Source organism: Cordyceps javanica, chromosome 1 (assembly GCF_051103115.1).
Source record: "Cordyceps javanica chromosome 1, complete sequence".
Classification (NCBI taxonomy): Eukaryota; Fungi; Ascomycota; class Sordariomycetes; order Hypocreales; family Cordycipitaceae; genus Cordyceps; species Cordyceps javanica.
The window spans coordinates 4,237,935-4,258,543 of record NC_139295.1 but is presented as its reverse complement, the minus strand read 5'-3'; the positions used below and the strand labels follow the sequence as shown (position 1 = coordinate 4,258,543).

Sequence of the window (20,609 nt, the reverse complement as noted above, 5' to 3'; positions counted from 1 at the left end):
TCTTGGTGCCTCAAAAGCTACCAATCTTGCCTTGACGCCTAGACGAGGGAGCCTCGCACCCAGCACCGTTTATCTAGTTGCGCCAGAATTGGGAAATATCGACAGACTACACAGGCAAGGCGGCGCCTTACCGAATTCTCGGATGAACTGCTGGTGGATTGAGCCCATGACCAAGCTTCCGAAAGCGACCGTGGCCGTGTAGAAGAAGCGATACTGCCAAGAAGCACCCACTCCCCCATCCAAAATTTGGCCACGCTCTATTCTAACAGGTCTACTGCGTTTAAAACTGTGGTGGACCGAAGCAGCGAACAGACTCGCGAGCTAAGCCCGTCTTCTCTGCAGAGTTGGGGAGCCCTTTTGTAATACAGGCTACGGGTACATTGAAGCCATATCAAACAACCTGCATTGTGTCCCAATCAGGAGGTTCTGCCTCTATCAGGCGCCTGCCAGGCTGCTCTTGAAGGTTCAGGGCATCGCGACGGTTTGCTATGGTGTAGCTTGCCGTGGTTCCATAGCCGGCGCACTCAAAGCCAGGTTGACAGCCAATATCACGCCTACGAATTTTGGCGCAACAGCGCTTTTTATCACGTGCGCTGTGCCGGGATTGGCGGCACACATGTAACAATTATATTGATATATTTGTTCTCGCTAGATTGGTATATTGTTTCCCGATTACATTATAATAGGGATGAAATGCGTGGCGTAACTGTATCGAGTTACTGGTGACCCTCCACATTAAGTAGCATCTCTCGCTACGTACCTAGGTAGGTACTAAGGCAACTAGCTGTTGACGTTGGGGGCGACGCAACTAGTGGCACCTGACGTCGACGCTGATCGCGCTGAGACAATCCAGCCTCAACAACCTATCTCTCGCCAGACAAGACGAAACTGCGACGCCTCTAACCTTCAAACCTCGCATTCTACGCCTTCATAGCCTATACAAGAGCTCCCACTAGCTACATCTGCGCCTTCCGTCCCGTATACTAATGCTCGTCGTTCCGAGGTAGCCCAGGCTGACCTGCTTCGGAGCTGGCCCTCCCGCTCGTCATGCTCTCTGCTTTTACGGCGCGGCCGATCATTGAGCTACGGCAGCGCGACAAATCCAAAATAGAAACGATTCTTGCACATGGTGCGTATTTTTGAGGGCCAAGAGGTGGCAGGATAGTTGATGGCCAGGCCGTTGGCGAGGTCAACCACTGGGGGAGAGAGACGTCACCACTCCGCAGGATGAATACTAATGATCCTCTGGTTCGCAGGCGATCGCATTCTCGTCGGTCTCAACAGCGGCGCACTTCGAATTTATAGACTCAACGAGCCGGCTCCGGCTCCTGCTCCGGCAACGGTTACAGAAAACGGACATGCTGCCAACCACTCCATTTCGAGCAGCCTTCCCCGGAACAGCAGCGACCACCACCAGCGCCCATCGTCCCGCGGCTCCTCGCGACCGACAGACCTCCTGCGCGAAATCGAGAAATTCTCTACGCGCGCCATCGAGCAGCTCGCCATCATCAAGGAGGCCAATACCATTGTGTCGTTGTCCAACTATCATGTGTCGCTGCACGATCTACAGACCTACGAGCTCATCGAGACACTCGACAAGACCAAGAATGCGTCCGGGTTTGCTGTAACCTCGAACATCGTCAAAGACCCAGACACGGGTATTCCCGAAATCATCTCTCGACTGGCTGTCTCTGTCAAGCGGCGCCTACTGCTCTGGAGTTGGCACGAGTGTGAACTCGGCGGCGACACCGCCGAGGTGGTGCTTGCCGAGTCGATCCGTAGTGTGACGTGGGCCAGTGCGACCAAGATCGTCTGCGGAATGAATGGCGGTTACGTCATGGTTGATGCCCTCACGCACGAGGTCGAGGATGTCACCGGTCCAGGCACGGTCGGCGCGGCGGGACAAAGCAGCCGCTTCGGCGCCGTCAGCAGTGCCGGCATGGGCTATATGGGGCTGGGCGGATATATGCCAAAGCCGTTGGCATCCAAGCTAGCTGATGGTCAGGTCCTTCTCGCCAAGGATATCAACACGCTGTTCATCGACGATACGGGCAAACCATTGAACCAGCGACAAATTCCCTGGGCAACAGCGCCAGAGTCTATCGGCTATTCATACCCGTACATTGTGGCACTGCAGCCGCCTTCGAAGGGGTCGCTGGAAGTGAGGAATCCAGATACGCTTTCGCTCGTGCAGACAATATCGCTTCCCGGTGCGGCTCAGCTATACTTTCCGCCTCCCAACGTAAGTCTGGCGCATGCTGGCAAGGGCTTTCACATCTCAAGCGAACGATGCGTATGGAAAATGGGTGCCACAGATTACGATGCGCAAATCCAGGAGCTGGTTGATGCTGGCAACCATGATGAAGCGATTAGTCTCTTGAACATGTTGGAGGATGCGCTGCTGCAGAGCAAAATGGAGACACTGAGAGAGGTCAAGATGCAAAAAGCCGAGATTCTCTTCGGCGAGAAGAAGTATCGCAAGGCAATGGATTTATTCAACGAAGACAATGTCCACGCCCCGCCAGAGCGGGTGCTGGCCTTGTATCCGCCCATCATCTCAGGCGAGCTCTCGAAATGGGCTGGCAAGGAAGAGGCCAAGAAGCCTGAGGACGGTGATGGCAGCGCGCCCCGCACCAGCGTTGAAGCACAGCGTAAGTCCGAAGATGCTGGCGAGAGCACTTCTGCGGTCGGCCGTTTCGCTGGTTACTTTATGGGATCCCAGCGCAGGACGGCTGCAGATGCGGCGTCGATTCTGTCGGTAAAGAAGGAAACTTCCGATGTCACGGATGAAAAGGATTCTACAGACTCTGCAACAGCAGCTGATAAGCCTCTTGAAGGTAAAGACTTGATGAAGGCTGTCCTCGAGCTGAATGGATACTTGGCCGGAACGCGTGCACGATTGCAGCGCGTCATTGATCCTGCCACCGGCCTCCTCAAACCCAGAGACTCAGCACCGGGCGAAGATGATACAGACCGTTTCCTCCGCATGGGTCAGAATGAAAGCGAGACGCAGCTTCAAGAAAAGTTGCAGGCCACATTTCGTCTGGTCGATACCACGCTCTTCCGCGCCTACATGCTCTCACAGCCCTCGCTCGCCAGCTCGCTATTTCGGATCCCCAATTTTTGCGATCCTGACGTGGTCAACGAGAGATTGGTGGAGCAAGACCGGTACAACGAGCTCATTGACTTTTTTTATGGCAAGAAGCTTCACAAGGAAGCTCTGGCGCTGCTCGTCAAGTTCGGCGCCTCGACCAAGCCCGATGAGCGCGCCCCGGAGCTGCTACACGGCCCTAACCGCACCATACAGTACCTGCAGAACATGCCGTCGTCCGAGATTGACCTGATACTCGAATATGCCGGGTGGACGCTGCGTGCGAACCCGGCTTTTGCTATGGAGATCTTCACTGGCGACACGGAAAACGCAGAGACGCTGCCTCGGGAGCGTGTGGCGGCTTTCTTACAGACGATTGACACGGCGCTTGAGCGGCAGTACCTCGAGCATGTAATCATGGAGCTGGAAGACTCGACGCCGGACCTGCACAACAGGCTCGTTGAGCTCTACATATCGGCGCTCGAGGGGACACAGCACAGTAACGCAGAGTGGGAGCCGCTCATGGGGCGCTTCATCAAGTTCTTGCAGGCGCCAAATCCGGTCTTCAGTCTCGGCAAGGCATTTGCCACAATTCCAAGGAGTGGTGAGTACAACAGTCGCGCTGATGTCTTGAGGGTTGGATGCTGACACGACTAGATCCGTCATTCTACGAGGCGCAGGCCGTGGTGCTTAGCAACATGGGTCAGCACAAACAGGCTTTGGAGATTTTTGTCTTCAAGATGCAAGATTACGCAAAGGCAGAAGAGTATGTCCCATTCACTGCGGATGGCATGAAAAATGACTCTTGCTAATTCAGATTTAGATACTGCAACCGCATTCAGCGACAAGCTCCCCCGGCACCAACAAACGGCACATTCGAAGACGGTGACGACGAGGATGAGGATGAGGCACCATCCATCTACCACACGCTCCTCTCGCTCTACCTCCAGCCATCATCGCCGCACAAACCACAGCTTGAGCCGGCGCTGGATCTCCTTTCCAAGCACGGCGCGCGTCTGCCCGCGGCGTCGTCGCTGAGCCTCATCCCCGACGACCTGCCCGTGCACGCGCTCGAGTCGTACTTTTGCGGGCGCATCCGATCGGCCAACAGCATGGTCAACGAGGCGCGGGTGGTAGCGGCGCTGCGCAAGGCCGAGGGCATCGCGGTCGCCGCGGAGCTGCACGTGGGCGGCGCGGGTAAGGGCGCGCAGGCCGGACGCAACAGGCACGTTGCCATTACGGACGAACGGCTGTGCGTAGTCTGTCATCGTCGCTTGGGCGGTGGCATGCGCGCGGGCGGCAGCGTGGTGGCGGTGCTGCCGGATAACACGGTCGTGCATTGGGGCTGCCTGAGCAGCGTGGGAGGCGACCAGCGACCAAAGACGCCGAGCTGGGCCCGGCACTCGTAGGCGTTTCTGCTTCTGTTGTGCGTTTTTTTTTCTGTTTGGAAGAGGGCAAGAAATAGCCGTGATGCAATGTAATGCCTCTGCAGAATACCCCCCTTGCGCCGTCTATGTACCATTTGTCTCTCCCTTCTTTCGCCTTGGTTCTCTCTTCTGTTTGTTTCTGCAGCATAGCCCTAGTTGTCTATACCAAAGCAATACTTGATAGGTGCCCTGCCAAATCTCACCACGTCCCCTTCTTTCTGTTTTGCATTTTCGGAAAAGGGGGGGTTCCATCCATGATTGCGTTGATCGAGCCTTCAATCCTCCTCCTCCTCCTGCACCTCCTCGCCATAGTTTTCCTCCTCCTTGACGTCGTCGACCGACGCCGCAGGACCAGCACCGCCGCCGGCGGCCGCGTCCCGCGCCTTGTCCTCGTCCATGCGCGCCGTCAGCTCCTTGTTGATGGTGGCCTGGGCGTCGGCGACGGCGGTCCGCAGCGCGGCGAGGTAGGCCGTCTTGTCGCCGACGTTGCCGTCGCCGGGGGAGGGCAGCGGGGTGTCGATGGCAAAGGCCGCGTTGGCGGGGGAGGCGTACTTGGTCGTGAGGTTGGTGGTGGTGGTGGTGGTGGTTGTTGGCTGAGACATTGTGAGTATCGGACGATTCGGCAGTGGCTGGAAAAAGGGGTGAGGTTTTCTTCTGTTCGTTCGTTTCGAAGCAAGAACGAGCCGCTTTTTGTCTTCTGTCTTGGAGGGATTTACAGATGAAGATTGAGGTGGCTGAGTCGTTTTTTTTAGAGCCCCTAGTAGGTACCCATGCTGGCCTACAGGGCAACGCGGGGTTCACGGTCCAGCTGCCCCAAGCTTCCCCCCCTGCAAGTACGCTAGCAAGACCACCCAAGGCCACAGCTCTAAGAACTTAGTAGGACCTGCGATGCAACAAGACGGCATTTTTCCAAGGTCACTGATATCTATCAAGAGGCTCAAAAGAACATCACAAATTACATTCAATTTTTAAGATAGCCTCTATTATTATTTTTCATCATCCTCACTTGCGTGTCAAGGTTAAAACACCGGCACCCAGTTGGCGGCTTCTTCAGCTCAGCCCTCTATTCTCCAGGATCTGAAGCTGGGCACCCCCTGCCAGCTGGTGCAGGCCGTCCCTGTCCTACCTAGCGACCACAAGTCATTGTGCCAAGGTACAGCTAGAGCCTCGTACTGACGTTGCTCTGTTTGCCTTTCTTCCTGACACTCCTCCTGTACCTACATTACCAGCTACTCCAACAAGCATCAGCTGCCTCTTGCCTACTCCTCTCTTTGGCAGACTCCTCAGCGTCGTCCTCGGAGCCTCCGTCTTATTCGAGCACACAAAGAACTTCCGCGATCGATCGTCCCTCGGGCAAAAAGCCCCGCCAGCAGCGAAACCCTCAGCCGTCTCACCAAGCCGAATGTCGTCCAAGGGCGAGCAGCAGCCCAGCCAGTTCTTCTGATCCGCCGCGACTCTCCCAGCCGACCGTTCGTCCCATGGCCGCCGCTTCCTGAACCCCAAGATGTAACCGGGGCCCTTTCTACGCCTGCTGCAATTAGTACGATAACCCCGATTGTTCCTGCGACCATGCAGCCTGCACAGGGATCCGGAGCGCCCACGTCTGGCCGCCAAGGGCGAGCTCCGGGTAGCTTCTCGCCCCTCACATCGGCCTCCAACACGGGCGCGTCGCCGTCGTCATCCTCCTCTGCTGCTGCCGCCAGCGCTGTACTGCACAGCAAGCAGCGTCCCGTCTCGCCTGCCCGCCGCCCGCCGCCGCCTCTCCGGCTCGAATCGTCCACCTCCACCTCCGATGATGGCGCCAGCAGCGCTGCCGCCGCGGCTGCTGCCGTCTCCTCTACTGGCGCTCCCTCAATCAACGTTGCCAAGTCGCGTCAGCGTGTAGCCTCACCAGCCACGCCTATATACTCCCAGTTTACCTCGCACGCGAACAACAGCAGCTCTAGCCTGCACAGCTTCTCCTTCTCACGGCCCAATCCTGGCTCCCCCCGCATCGTCACCCATGGCTCGCCGTCCACACTTCACAAGACCGAATCCCGCAAGCATATTGCCACGCAAGGCATGTTTGAGCCTTCATTGCCGTCCACGACCACTTCGAATCTATCACAAATCGGCATGTCGCAGCAGCAGCAGCAGCAGCAGCAGCAGTCTCAAGGCGCCTTGTCTGCGAGCCAGATAGCCGCCCAAGCTGCTGTCATGTTCCATCAAAACACCGCACACAACCGTCAGCGCTCCCAGACCGTACCGTTCCCTGGTGAGAGCAACGACGGTCCTCGCAGGGGAAGTGGCAGCCGGATGCCGACCAGCCCGCCGACTGTTAGCTTGACTGAAGCCAGTGCACCGCGAGATAGCGGCTTTGGCCCCCCAGGTGGACTGCATATTAGTACGGCATCTTCTGCGGCCACTACTGCAGCCAACGTCGTATTTCCCAGATCTGGCCATAATTCGCCCCGTGAGGCCAATTCGCCGCAGCCCTCCCTGCCTTTGCCTCCACCCATCCCCGCAGCGTACGCGGACAAGCCGCTCTCAAAGTCGGAGAAGGCCAAGGCGAAGCTGTTCTCACGACCCGTCAAGATGAGCGCGGCCAAGGCCGACGGCAAGGACAAGGCACTTCCAAGCCCCAGCAAGATTGGTTCTGCCTTGTCGGCACTCCAGCGTGGCAATTTTAGTACAACCAGCCTGGCCGACTCTTCGGCGCATTCGCTGTACAGCCTAACAAACTCGTCGTCGGCCACGATTCGGCCCGCGGAATCGACCAATGTGGAAGAAAAGAGTAAAGAGAAGCGGCATCACTTCTTATCTCGGCAGAAGCAGAAGCTCAAAGACGAGTATCACCTGCCTCTGTCATCTGCTGCGAGCAACTCCAGGCCCTCGGATCCCAACGCGCCCAGCAGTCTATACAATTTCCACCTGCCGTCCAGTGTCGGCCTTTCCTCGTCGGGCTTTTCCAAAGCAAGGAAGGAGAAGAAGTATGGCGAGCGGTCTGATAGCCGGCAGGACAATGAGTCCTCTTTGAACCTTGCTGGTGATCTGTCTGGCACGGTCCCTTTCCCATCACTATCACAACAGAGCAGTCAATTCGACACGTCAGAGTCTGCACGGCTCGGCCTCCATATTCCATCTTCTCTGGACGAAGCTTGGCCATACTTGAAATCTCTTTTGCTCGTCGTGTTTCAGGGAGAGGACCTGCGTCTGCCGGTCGAGGACATAAACCGGGTCGTGCAGATGCATATCCAATACTGCATCCATAAGAGATCGCCTTTGAGCATGCTCGAGGACTTGCGAGAGCTTCTCGCCAAAGGATTCTCTTCGCTAGATCACACACTCCGCCAAGCGCCCGAGGACAGGTTCATTCCGACGCTAGTTGAGCTGTGGCTCTTCACATTCACGTCTATTCTTCCCTATTTACAAGCTATCTTTGTGCCGCTGGAGTTGGAAGTAGCTGGTCGCGGTTCAATCTTAACCTACGAACAAGCTCGCGACTTCTGGGGATCCTTGTCCGCATCCACTGATAAGACTGCAAAGTCAACGCCGCCAACCGTCACCTTTGACATTCGAAGACTTGTGCTCGCTGCCTACCGCGATATGGTCATTCTGCCACGCTACGAGACGCTCAAGACTATCTTTTCACGCCTGTCCCTCGAGTTTCTGCCTTCTTCATTTGCCAGCATGGCCATGTCTTCCCCCTCCGACTCGGCTGCCATGTCGACGTCGCCGCCCGAGTTCTTCCCGCCCCTGATGCGCCCGGGCACCGCCATGTCGCACGAGCTGTCGGTGGGCTCCTACAACTCGAACAGCACGACGCTGCTTGGCGACGACCGGGGATCCGCATCAGGAGGGCGCAGCCGCGCCGTCAGCAACGTCTCGTACGGCAGCAATGGGAGCGGGGGCGCGCACGTTCTGCGACCATTTACGCCCTCGGGCGCGCAGGCGCTCAGCAGCGTGCGCGAGCAGAACGTTGAGGACTCGAAGCAAGTGACGGATATGGTCGGCCGCATGCTACAGTGCATGAGCGTACTGGCGAGTCTGGTTGGTGGCGGCGCCGGCTCCGGCGACGCAGAGGCCGAAGCCGACGGCGACAGGAAGATGACAGAGCTGTGCCGCATGCTCAAACTCAACTGGCTTGGTCGCGGTCGCACCGGCAGGAACAGGCGCGGCATCGTGGGCGGACGCGTGCGAAGGGACGAAGTCAGAGAGGAGCTGCGTGTTGCGTGAGCCAAGGTGAAAGCGCTGGTCTTGGTTGTGGTGTACATGTCTTGTCAAGATGGCGTTGGGCTGGCTCTGGAGTTGGAATTTGTTGGCGTTTTCTAGGTATAGGTTAGGTGACAATGCGAAGATGGTTCAACTTGACAGGGCATGCCGTGACTAGTTTTGCATATTGATGCGATTCAAAGCGGCTTTGCATTAACATGGTAATGGGACTGTGCTAGTTGTGATGCACCTGATACTTGTCTACTTGGAATAGTAGTGTATGGCTGTTTTGTTAGTCTGGATGCAAAGTTAGGGATGCGGTCCCGCAGGTTCGTCTGGAGGACCGTCGCAGTCAAAGTACCAAGTAAATCAATACGACAAACTTGACATGCTCGTCACATGTAATCACCCTACCCAGTCGTTACTATAGCATGACCAACAGGCAAGATTGCTCGTCTCCATTGACGGACTGCGTAACATTCAGTATGCGTCTGGTGATGCGGCGGCCAGGAAGACCCTGTTGATGACGTAGACGTAGCACGGCACAGTCGATTAATTAGGTTACAGCGCGTCATCACATCGCAGTAATAAAAGGTGGATATATGTCATATTCATTGCTGGAGTGGAGCGCATTTGCTCGAGTATAGATTTATATTGATATGGATATCTTTAATTACGATGATATTGGCGGGTCCTGCAAACTTTTTTCAACTGTTAGCTGAAGCACTTTGCAACGTGATTGTCGGGGCAAGAATAAAAAAAAGAGCATGAAAAGGTGCAAATCAGACATCCAAGGAAGATTAAACCCTCATCTGTCCCAAAAAAGGCTCAATGGGACTCGAGTGGAAACTGCGAATAATTGGGAAATTTCATCATGAAACACCGTGTCGAAAGAAACAAGGAGTACATAGGCAGGGGAGAAAAACACTCACGTTAACGTATATTCACGATCGCGACCGACTGCAATTAGTGTTCATAGTCGTCACGTCGTCGGCAATCAAGGGTATCTTCAAGACTCGTTGTTAGCAAACAAAGATTCCGAGCAGAGAATTTGTAAAAAATCTTGCAGCCTGAAAACAAGGCAGAGCGAGAACGAAAAGTCAGACAGGAAATACTGGCAAGTAACAGGTCCCTTGCGAAGGGGACCCGAATGTTGCTTCATGGTCGATTCAGAAGTGAAAAGAAGTAGGTGTATTTTGTCATCATTCGATGGCGGGATGCGGGTGCAAGTAGGGGTAGGACAAGGAAAAAGGTAGCAAGTGAGATGATAGGGAAGCTTACCATGAAGGAAGGACTGCCAGCGAGGAGAAGGAAAAGCAGACAATTCAACAAGTCCCTTGAGTGCAAGACGAGAAATATCGTCCCAAACCCCCAACTGCAGTTTCTGCTCTAAAAAAAATTCACTGGGCTCTGCGCGCGCGGATCTGTCGTGCAACATCATCTCAGAAAATAATTCTTAGGTCAGAAGCTGCAGAATCTCATCATCAAACTATCCATACTCGGAAAGACCAGCTTCGACCGGCGATGGGCGTTGTTTGAGAGGTTGTCGAGGGGTGAGATCCTGCTCATGATTCTTTTCCAATGGAGAAAAAAAAAGTTTCGAGGTTAATTAATAACAGTGCGAGAATACAGTTGACCAACCGTTATCAACACTGTACATATCACGTGAACGGCTGTTTTTCAGCGGGGCATCTTGAGCAAACCCTGTCTAGCGCCCGTGACCTCTCCAAGGCCGGACGGAAATAAAAGGATGTTGAGACGAGAAGGTAATTTGGCCAAACGAAGAGCGAAAAATCCCGGGAAAAAAGGAGACAGCTTCAAATACGGACGCCAATCGAACTTGATTCTTATTATGCCTGAAATATCAGGATCAAGCCATCGTATGTGGCGCGCTGATGGCAAGGTGGTGAAAGCGCAACCTGATACAAGAATGGCCCCGGTACAGTGACGACTAGCTCGAAGCTAGCGTTGTTATCGGGGCAGTCCACGACATGGGGGCCCAGCCACGCGCCGCCGCGCCGCCGCGCTACCAGTACATCGAAGAGCAAAAAAACTCTGCTCTTCTCAGTTCTGGTGAGCCAGGAGTCTGGTTGGGGGCTTGGGGGGGTACTACTCCACACAAATGCCCTCTCCCCCAAACACGTACAACTATCCTTTATTACCTTGTGCCACCACAGCGTCAGAAACGTCGAGCGGTCCCTCGGTAGATGCATCATCTCGCCCCGTTTGAGCGGCAGGGCCGTAAAGAAAGTTGATGGGCGGAGTACTTGACTGGGTATAGAGAGGGACACGGAGATGGGCAGATGCCCACCCCAAGTCAGGCCTACGGCCGTCCCCGTCATCTCGCCCATCTCACTAGGTAGTGATAATAATGACAAAAAAAAAGAGATGCTTGATGCTAGTCGGCCGTTCAGTTTAGCGCATGATTCGAAAGATTCAGAGCCCGCTGTTTTGCTACAGCGGTTGAGCGATGTGCTTTCTTTGTCTTTGCATGTCTACCTACTTGGTACCTACCTAGGTAACTTACCCAGGTACTTAGAAAGGTTACCTAAAGAGCCCAAGACCTGGCCCGTTACAGAGAGCACAGTCAGCCCAGCCGGCGAGGCAGCAGGGCGGCTCATTGTTTTTTCCGTCCTATTTCTCATCCAGCAAAGAAAAAAATCTTGCTTCAAACAATACTTCTGCGGAAAGTCGCTCCACGAGTGATACTCGAACTTGTTTATTTTCTTTCTGGGATTTCCTCTTCTTTTCTTTTCTGCTAGCTCTTTTTGCTCTTGAGTCCTCCGTCCTATACCGACACACCTAATTTACCACTGGCCCCCGGACGCTTCAGGGATCCTCTACAGCGCTCCTAGCGCCTCTGGTCAGCGCGGGCACCGTCCTGGCTTGTCCTGGTCTGTCCTGGTTTGCCCACCAAAAAGACTGCTAGTTACAGAGAGCCTGGCTCTGGCGGCGCTCCTCTCCCCCCCAAACCAGCCCAGCCCAGCCTTTTTCGCGGATACCAGTCCTTCTTGACCCCCTCATAATCTGCTGCCAGCCCGCCGCGCCCATCGCCAGCCAACATCTCCTACCCCATCGCCGCGCCTTGGCTTTCTCACCGTTGCCGCGCCTTCCCGTCGGCATCGTCTCATCCCACCTCTTCCTCCCCTCCCCTCCGCGCGCCATCATCGTCGGTCCCTCGCTTCCTCGCTATCCGGACGCGCGCACCTCCGTGCTCTCTCTGGCCTCAGGCTTCGTCCAGTGGCGCCGGTCTTTGGTATCACCGTCACGCCATTTGTCACGCACCCGCGCCCGCGTCCCCCCATCATCGCTCTCGCTTCGAAAAGATATCTTGTCGCGATTTCACTCTCTTCTTCATCGCCAAACGCTATTCATCTCGCACGACCACGATCTCGTCGCTTTTTTCTCGGCTTCCTCCTCCCACCCCCCGGTCCCGTCGCATCCCCAGCCACGACTCGACGTCTCGGAGCCCGCGACGTACGCCGAAACCCACGCGTCCCAACCTTCATCGCCATCCATCTTTGCACGACAACTACTCGCTGCCCACGCGTCCATCGCACGAATTGGTTACGCCACAAGCTCGCGTTGGACGGCTTTCCATTGACGCATGTGCATGCAATAGCATCGGCACGTTCGTCGACATCCGCTGCCTGTGGATAGCCGACCTGCTCGTCAAGCTATGATGGCCACGAGTATGGGCCCAAACTTCCAGGGCCACCCCGCCGGCATGGGGCATCCAGGCGTTTCCGGTCATCCCATGGCTCCCGGCATGAGTGCCAACGGTGGGCAGCCAGGTACGCCTGGCGGTGGCATGCCTCATCAGTTTGCTGGCAACCCCATGGCTGCCGGCAACCCGGGCGGTATGAACCCGGCCATGATGGCAGCCATGCAGCACGGTGGAAACCACAATCTTCAAGCCGCTTTTCAACATCTCAGTCCTGCTCAGCAGCAGGCTTTGCAGCAGCAGCAGCTGCAGAACTCATGTAAGCATCCTTATCTCTCCCCCCAAGGACTCCCCACATTTGTCTGCGCATTGCTGACTTCCTTTTCCTCCTTCTAGACGGTAATCAAGGTGCTGTTGCTCAGATGCGCCAGCAGCAAGTATTCGTTCAACAACAGCGACAGGCCTTGATGGCTCAGCAGGCCATGGCCCAAAACGGCGGCATGGCACCCAACAATATGGGCGGCAATGGCATGGCGGCTAACGGCATGCCCATGAATATACAGCTGACCCAACAGCAAATGCAGCAGCTTCGAAGTGGCCGAATCAACCCGGTAGGTATTTGCCATCTTCGTTGCTTGAACACCGGCTGACTTTTCACCAGATGCAACACCCCCAGGCCCAGCAGCATGCCGCTCTCATGGCGCAACAACTGGCTCTGCACCAACAGCACGCCGCGGCGCAAAACCAGATGCAGCCAGGTGGACCTAACGCCCAGCAGATGCAGATGAACGCGCAAGCCCTGCAGCACTTGCAACAACAGCAAGCCCAGCAACAGCAAGCCCAGCAGCAGCAAGCCCAGCAACAGCAAGCTCAGCAGCAGCAACAACAGCAACAACAAGGCGGTCCGAATGGACAAGCACCGATGGGTGGCCAACAAGGCCAGCAGCAAGGTCCCCAAGGGCAACAAAACCAGCAAGGTCAACAACCAGGCCAACAGGGCCAACAGCCCCAAGGCCAAGGCCAACCTGGTCAGCAACAAGCCCAAGCCCAGGCACAGGCACAAGCCCAGGCACAGGCCCAAGCCCAGGCACAGGCCCAAGCCCAGGCACAGGCCCAGGCCCAGGCACAGGCACAGGCACAGGCTCAGCAGCAGGCTCAGCAGCAGGCCCAGCAGCAGGCCCAGCAACAGGCAGCTGGACAGGCTCAGCAGCGACAGCAAACACCCGCACAAGGCTCGCAGGCTGGCACTCCTGCGCCGACTGGTCAGCATACACCGCAACAGACGCCTGCACCCGGACCAAACGTCGCGCAAACGCCTCAGCCTCAGCCTCAGCAAAACCCTGGCCCGCCACCGCCGCAGGGTCAGCAGCAGCAGCCAGGTCATCAGCCTCAGCAGCAACCGCAACCGCAGCAGCACCCTATGTTGGCGATGAATGCCGCCGCCCAACAGCTGGCTATGAACAATTCAATCATGCAACAGCAGCGTAGGGAGCACGTCAAGGCCCAGTGTCTGATGAGGCTGTCCCAGCTGGGCGAGCAGCTAAGCGGCTATTCGGGAGCTCGAAGCAAAGAAGACTTGGGCTACTGGAACGAGCTGGTTGGGCGTTTCTTTTCGAGATCGGCCACTTTCCGCCACGCTCTCCACACAAGCGCCGAGGGCGAGGACACCGGCCCCCGCCAATATGACATCACTTTCCCAGCCATCGCTCGATACTTTCATACTCACTTTGGCAGCGGCGTCAAGTCTATGCAGCTCACTCTGGGGCAAGGAACCGCTGACCGACCTGTCCCTGGCGATCTATACCAGCTCGAGAACCCCAGGGCCAGCTTCATCTACTGGTTTGAGACGGGATCGCACCTGGTATCGAGCGGTAGTCTGCGCGTCGTATTCGACAGCGAACAAAAGATTGAACTATTCGAATTCCTGGCCACGAGCCACGAAGAGTTCATCGCGCGAAAGCAGGTCATTGATGCGGCCAAGCCGGCGCATGTTTGGATGAAGGAGTGGCATAAAGTCAACTCGACGGACAGCAAGCAGTCTCCCGAAATGTCCAAGAAGGGCAAAGGCAAGCAACTCAAGTCGCCGCAGAGGGAACCTCCGGAGGTCCTCAACGACCTTCCCGACTCTGCTGTTAACAGACAGGGTGTCACCGAAGCGGTCTACCAGTTCTTGGAGATAGTAGAAGTCATGGGCCAGATGAATCCGCTCTTCAACTTCACCCACAATAACCCTGGCCTTGGTCCTTATGCTGCTCTCGAGCAATACGTATCAACCTTCATCAACGCGCCCCCTGGACAGATGAACGGCCAAGGGCCTCAGGGCGCGCCAAGAACCCCCAGCTTCAGCCAGTTTCCTATGGGAGCCAGTCCGGCCGCGGCCAACATGAATCTCCCCGGTTCACCTCACATTGGCAGTCCTGCTCCTGGGCAGATTCAAGCCCCGGGCATGCAGCTCCAGCAGAGCCAGCAAGGGACCAGCTCGAGCGGACCAAGTGCCAACACGTCGCCGGCCTCGAATAAGCGCAGACGACCGTCAGCCGTCAAGATTGAGGAGGATGGCTCTGGCGCGGGAACGCCGGGATCACAAGTCAATGGTACCGGAAACAGGAACAAGCCAGCCACCCCGCGCATAACAAAACGTGTCAAGACAAACCCGTCATGAGGATAATGATCTAGCACCTACATCGTGTCTGTTGTTTTTCACTAGCATTATGCACTGACGGATTTTTGCTTTGTCACTTTTATGTTGTTCTCGGCGCAATTTTACAGCATGGCGGCGGCCTTGTTTTTTTTTTCTTTTGGTTTTGATTTCTTGCTTCACGGAAGCGCTCTAGCCTGGGGTTCTGGTTGACTTGTTTTTACAAAGGACAAGAGGAAGAGAGATTCTATTTTTTTTTTTTTTGAATCAGCCAAGAAACCAAAACAAAACAATTGCGACATTGGGAGAGCATCGTCCTCCTCTTTGGTTGTTTTATTTCATATTTATCGTTTGTGGGTATAAAAGCAATGGAAGCCGTTGGAAGAAGGGGCCCTCCGGTCAATACTATCAAAGTGGCATCCTCGAGATGATTTCCGCCTGCGAATGATTCTGTGAGGCCGTTCTTGCCAGTTCAACGACGCTCGCATGACCAAGTTGAGATTGATGACAGTTTTGGAGACAAATAAGATGTTGTGAGATGAAAGGATTGATGGATGCGGTTTTGCCGAATAATGAGCGGCGGGAGATACGTGGGGCCGCAGGACAACAACCGCAAGAGAAAGAGACAGAAAGAGAGAGTGTGTGTGAGGGAGAGAAAGAGAGAAAAAGACTAAGCATCTGGCAGGGAATGGGGCAAGAAGCGAAACGACATCGAAATAGAAACGTTTTGGCTCTTTCCAATCAGTGGTTTCACTGTTGATTATATTTATACTTGCGTTGACTTGGGCTGCCCTATATTCTGATTTTATTCTTGTTTTTTTGCTGTTTTTTTTCTGGGTAATCGGCGCTGTTTCTTCATTTTTACATAACCCCTCCGATTTTGTGCTTGATATTGCGTTGCTGTGTCTAGTCACTTGCTGGTTCGATTCGTATTTTACAGAATACTTACTTGTACGATATTACAAGAAACATTTACTCATATTCGTTTTTTGTTGCATCCCTCGCCCGTTCTATTTTTGACTGATGACTCTTTGCGTGCTCAGTACCTCTCTGAGGTTTGGCGGGTTGATGCTAATCATGTATACATGGGCAATAGAACGAAGAGACGTGATATTTTTTTTTTTGCGTCTCGGCTCAGAAAGCCGAGATATCGAAAACAAAATCTATCAGGGCAAGTCAGCCAATACCGAAAGAAAAAAAAGACAGCAAAAATTTCAGGCCTCCAAAGCTACCCCAAGTCACCCAACCATGTTTGGCGTTATGGCGGAGCTCGCTTGCTCATTGCTCACCCACGGGAGGGGCAAGAAACAAGAATCTGATTCATTTGGTAGACCGCTACGACAAACAAGACTCGGCGATATCCTTTACTCTGCTTGAGCTTCCTCCTCCTCGTGCTGCTGCTCTCCCTCCCGCTGATCGTCCTCCTTCTCCTCCTCCTGGCCCCGCTGCCCTCCTTCCTCGTCCTGCCGCTCTTCCCCCTCCGGCAAGCACAGCACAAAGACGAGCCAGTCGCCCATCCTCGCTGCCTCGCCGATCCTGTCCCCGAAAGTCTCGGCCGCCTCGTCGTCGGCCCTGCACTCCCACACCACCGGACTCAGCAGGACCACGCGCCGCCAGCCGCCGCCGCCGCCGGCGCCACCCAGCGCCTGCACCTGCACGCCGGGCGCCTCGCGGCCGGACGTCACGCGCAGCACGCCTCGGCGGCTGACGGGGTGCTGCGCGTCCTCGGCCTCGGTCTCGGCGGCGGCCGGGAAGAGCAAGCCGTGCTGCGAGAGCACGTTGGCGACGTCGGCGCGGACGCGCGCCATGGTCGCCGGCGCGTCGCCGTAGTGCACGTCCTGCACGATGCAGGTGTCCGGCGTGCTGCTGCTGCTGCTAGTGGTGGCGGGTGTGGAGGAGACGACGACGACGACGACGCGCATCGATATGGGGTGTCGCTGTGCTGGGGCCGGCGGCAACGGCGGCGGCGGTTCTGGCAGTGTTTGCTGCTCCGGTTGCTGCTGCTCCGGCTGCTGCTGAGGCTGCTGCGGCCCCGGTTGCGCGTCCTCGACTTCCCCCAACACTCGTCCACCTCTGTTGCCGTCGCCGTCGCCGCCGCCGCTGTTGCCGCTGGGCGGACCATCCTCCTAGGATCGCAGCACGGCGTACACGGGCGCCACCACCGCCGCGGCCGTCGCCGTCGCCGCGGCCGGGAACAACGGCTGCAGAGCTTGGTGCGGCTGATGCTGAATAAAGGTCGTGGCGGGCGGGGGCATGACGAGCGGCATGCCGCCCACGAGCCCGGCGGTGGAGTAGACGACGACACGCTGCGGCTGCGGCTGCGGCTGCGGGATCAGAAACGTCGGCTGTACGACAAAGATGGGAGGTTGAAAGAAGAATGTCATCGGTGCCGCCGCCGCTCCAGAAGAAGACCCTCTTTCTTTCTTTGATTTTTTTTTGTTCTGCCTTTCCTCCCCAAAGTAAAGTGGGAAAAGCACACACGTACGGGGAAAAGACGGCGGCGGGAAGAGAGAGGAGGCCTCGACTCCGACCCTCTCTCGCTCTCTGTTGAGGTAGGTAGGTGGACAACAACCAGGGGGGGGGGGGGGGGGGGGGGGCCTGGTAGAAGAATCAATGTGGTATGTCGATGATGTCGGCGGCGCAGAGTGAAACGAAGGGAAGCAAGAGAAGATAGACAGAGAAAGAGAGAGAGACAAGGGAGAGGCTGGGGAGGATGTTAAAAAAGAAGATGCGAAAGTAAAGGTGGATGGGTCGATACAGCTGCGTGATATAATCCTCCCCGAAAGCACTGAATCACGCAGCCATGACGGTTCGTATCACAGCGACGGAAACATACGGGCCAAAAGACCGGTGTAGAGATGGAGGAGGCATCGCACCTGGCGGCTAGTCGGAAAATCTTGTACTGTGATGTAAATGTATATTTTTAGAGTAGTTTTTGCCGTTTGTATATGGAGCTATTGTATTTGCGTAAAGGAGGACAAAAAAGGTGGTTCATAATCCCAACACCGGATGCATGTAGTTACAAAAAACAACAACAGCAAATCTCAGTCCTGCTGCGTATTGCTCTCTTCTTTTGCCCCTCTCGGTTCATTGGCATGCACATCATTTCAGGTCATATCTAATCGTTCCCGAGGAACCCTCTTCGGCCACGTCTCCAAACGACGGGGCGGCTCTACATGGTATCGCCCGTGGGGGCCTCGTGCTTGGCGGTGCTGCCCTTGCCACGCCAGGTGCTGACGGCGGGGATGTTGGCCTCGTAGCGAATCTCCTCGGTGCCGTAGGCGCGCGGGGTGAGCTTGATGAGGGTGTGAAGGGGCACGTTCATCCAGGGGCTCTTGGCCTGGTCTTTCTTCATGAAGTAGGCGTAGATGCAGCGCAGGACGGCCTGGTGGGTGACGATGAGGATGTCCTCGCTGCGCTCGAGCTCCATGATGATGGGCTCGAGGCGAATGACAACGTCGCGGTACGATTCGCCGGCCGGGTAGCGGTAGTTGTACTTGTCGTCGTCGCGGGCGACAAAGTCCTCCGGGTAGCGGTCCTTGATCTCCTGGTAAGTAAGGCCGTCGCATACGCCTGAGTCGAGCTCGTCGAGAGCCTTCCACTGCAGCTGGTTGTAGTACGCGGGGAGCCAGCGCGAGGTGGCAATGGTGCGCTTCAGCGTCGACGTCCACACCGTCAGGGGGCGATCATCCTGCCGTCTTGTTGTTAGCTATGCTGCTGTACAGACAACAGCGAGGGTGCGAAATTTGAATGGCACGCGGTGGCGGCGCGACAGGCTTTTGCAAGGATCACTTACGCCAACAGACTCTCGAACCAGCTCGGGTAGCTTCTTTGCGTACAGTTCGCCTCGCGGCGAGAGCATGGTATCACCGCCGATTCGACCGTCAAGGTTGTACAGTGATTCGCCGTGCTGCAAGTTGTGTCCGTCAGTTGCGGTTATCCGTCACATCGCGGTCAGAGTGGACGTACTCTGGATAGCCAGACGGAGCGAGGCCGAATGTGCAAGTTCATGAGGTAGTATACGATGCGACTTTGTAGGTAGTCCTGGATGCGGTTGATGATGACCTGCTTGCCAATGTTCATAATCTTGAGGTATGTATAGTCGCCCTCGTCGCCGTCGCCGTCAATGGTCTTGTAGACCTTTTCATACTGGCTGATGCGCCTGCGAAAGTCGCTAGCGGCCTCGTCAGGGTCCTGATCCTTGTAGTCGGGACTGGAGGTCTTGACGTCGAGTATGTTGGCCATGATGACCTCCTCCTGGTTGCAGAGGCTCTCGACAAAGAGGACCTCAACGCCGTTGGCCTCGCATACGTCGTGGACCCATTTGCGTCGGTCCTTTGTGGAATTGGTGGCGTCGAGGATTCCGACGACACCGCCGGAGCGGAACCAGCGCAGCATGTCGGCGACGGCGGCCTCGGCGGCGGCGCGGCGCTTGCGCTCACCCTCGGCATTGTTGAAGTCGAAAAAGTCGGCCGTCGGGTGCGGCGCGTCGTTGCGCCGGTAGTTACCGACGTTGAAGGTCTGGGCCGGGATGGAGAGCCACTGAAGGTAGCGTTGGGCTGGGAGGAGGCTTTCGTGTTAGCGGGGGGGCGGCGAGGTCATGAAGGTGGTGGTGGGCGGGCGTTCCAAGAGAGGAAACGACGTTGGCAAAGACTGCGTCCGCCAGGGACTGACGCAGTCAATCTTGCACCGTTCTGATTCGGGTAGTGTGTATTGCGCCGCCATCCATCACTCACCAATTTGTGCAATGTAACTTTTGCCTCTGGCGGGCAGGCCGACCATGACGACACATATCTTGGTATCCTCGACCTGGACGCCGACACCGTTAGCTTTCCCCGGCATGGCGGGCAACCGTGTGTGTGTGTGTGTTTGTGAATCTAATGGCAAGCAGTGGCGTATTTGAAGCGACGTTTAGGCGGGTGCAGAGACATGGAGGTTTTCCTGTCTAGCCTGCAGTCGTGTTTGTAACTATTTGGGCAGAGGGGCAAGGCGGGCAAACGAGTTATGTGAGGATGGGAGGGATGAATGCAAAAGCGTGGCAAAAAGGGCAAATCAACGCCAGAAGAGGGTGGAGGGAAGACAATGGGTGTGAATAAAAAAACGTAGATGAATAGAGGAGCAGAAGGAGAGGAAGAAAAGAGAAAAGAGAAAAAAAGAGAACAGGGAAAAGAGCTGGACAGAAAGCGAGGGACAACGGACAAGCGGCGGCTTTGTGACAAAAAGAATCGATCGCGTGAGCCGGCGGGAGCGGTCGCTCGGTTTAGGTTTTTTCTGGGGCTTCCGGGGGGCCGTCAGTGGGCCGAGGGCCCTGGAGATGCTGCAAGTACTCCGTACTTGTTGGCCTGCTTCGCAAGTTCGCAGAGCGCCATAGGACCAGCAGCATTCTTGTGGTGATTTTTTTCTCTCCTTGGCAGCCATAGCTCAAGAGCCAAGAGCTCTTGTTTAACCTTGAAGAAAAATTCAAGCCGTAGGGTAAAAAAAAAAAAAAAAAAAAATCAAATCAGGCGAGGACCAAGTACGACGTTTACTTAGCCGGCCTTTCAATCGACAGCCAAAGCAGTCTCGACTCGTGCGCCACCACAAAGAGGGGGTACCTTG

General features: G+C 55.9%; 6 protein-coding genes across 6 annotated transcripts; 3 read left to right on the top strand and 3 right to left on the bottom strand.

Annotated features, from left to right (window-relative positions):
- Positions 1–1,047: 1,047 nt before the first annotated feature.
- Positions 1,048–4,500, top strand: V2A60_001271 (SPX domain-containing protein; the record flags this gene model as incomplete). Its single annotated transcript, XM_083252632.1, has 4 exons — positions 1,048–1,129; positions 1,257–3,695; positions 3,749–3,857; positions 3,915–4,500. 4 exons carry the CDS (start codon positions 1,048–1,050, stop codon positions 4,498–4,500), a joined length of 3,216 nt encoding a protein of 1,071 aa, XP_083108758.1.
- Positions 4,501–4,793: 293 nt separating this feature from the next.
- On the bottom strand, positions 4,794–5,120 carry V2A60_001270 (uncharacterized protein; the record flags this gene model as incomplete). Its single annotated transcript, XM_083252631.1, has 1 exon — positions 4,794–5,120. One exon carries the CDS (start codon positions 5,118–5,120, stop codon positions 4,794–4,796), a length of 327 nt encoding a protein of 108 aa, XP_083108757.1.
- Positions 5,121–6,087: 967 nt separating this feature from the next.
- Positions 6,088–8,733, top strand: V2A60_001269 (HbrB-like-domain-containing protein; the record flags this gene model as incomplete). Its single annotated transcript, XM_083252630.1, has 1 exon — positions 6,088–8,733. The coding sequence occupies one exon, from the start codon at positions 6,088–6,090 to the stop codon at positions 8,731–8,733; it is 2,646 nt and encodes an 881-aa protein (XP_083108756.1).
- Positions 8,734–12,391: 3,658 nt separating this feature from the next.
- On the top strand, positions 12,392–15,035 carry V2A60_001268 (LIM-domain binding protein-domain-containing protein; the record flags this gene model as incomplete). Its single annotated transcript, XM_083252629.1, has 3 exons — positions 12,392–12,692; positions 12,770–12,984; positions 13,035–15,035. The coding sequence occupies 3 exons, from the start codon at positions 12,392–12,394 to the stop codon at positions 15,033–15,035; spliced, it is 2,517 nt and encodes an 838-aa protein (XP_083108755.1).
- Positions 15,036–16,375: 1,340 nt separating this feature from the next.
- V2A60_001267 (uncharacterized protein) lies at positions 16,376–17,395 on the bottom strand (the record flags this gene model as incomplete). Its single annotated transcript, XM_083252628.1, has 2 exons — positions 16,376–17,111; positions 17,160–17,395. The coding sequence occupies 2 exons, from the start codon at positions 17,393–17,395 to the stop codon at positions 16,376–16,378; spliced, it is 972 nt and encodes a 323-aa protein (XP_083108754.1).
- A 788-nt stretch (positions 17,396–18,183) lies between these two features.
- On the bottom strand, positions 18,184–19,853 carry V2A60_001266 (fructose-2,6-bisphosphatase; the record flags this gene model as incomplete). The annotated part of the gene is made up of 4 exons (XM_083252627.1): positions 18,184–18,702; positions 18,808–18,921; positions 18,981–19,570; positions 19,748–19,853. The coding sequence occupies 4 exons, from the start codon at positions 19,851–19,853 to the stop codon at positions 18,184–18,186; spliced, it is 1,329 nt and encodes a 442-aa protein (XP_083108753.1).
- Between the last annotated feature and the right edge of the window lie 756 nt (positions 19,854–20,609).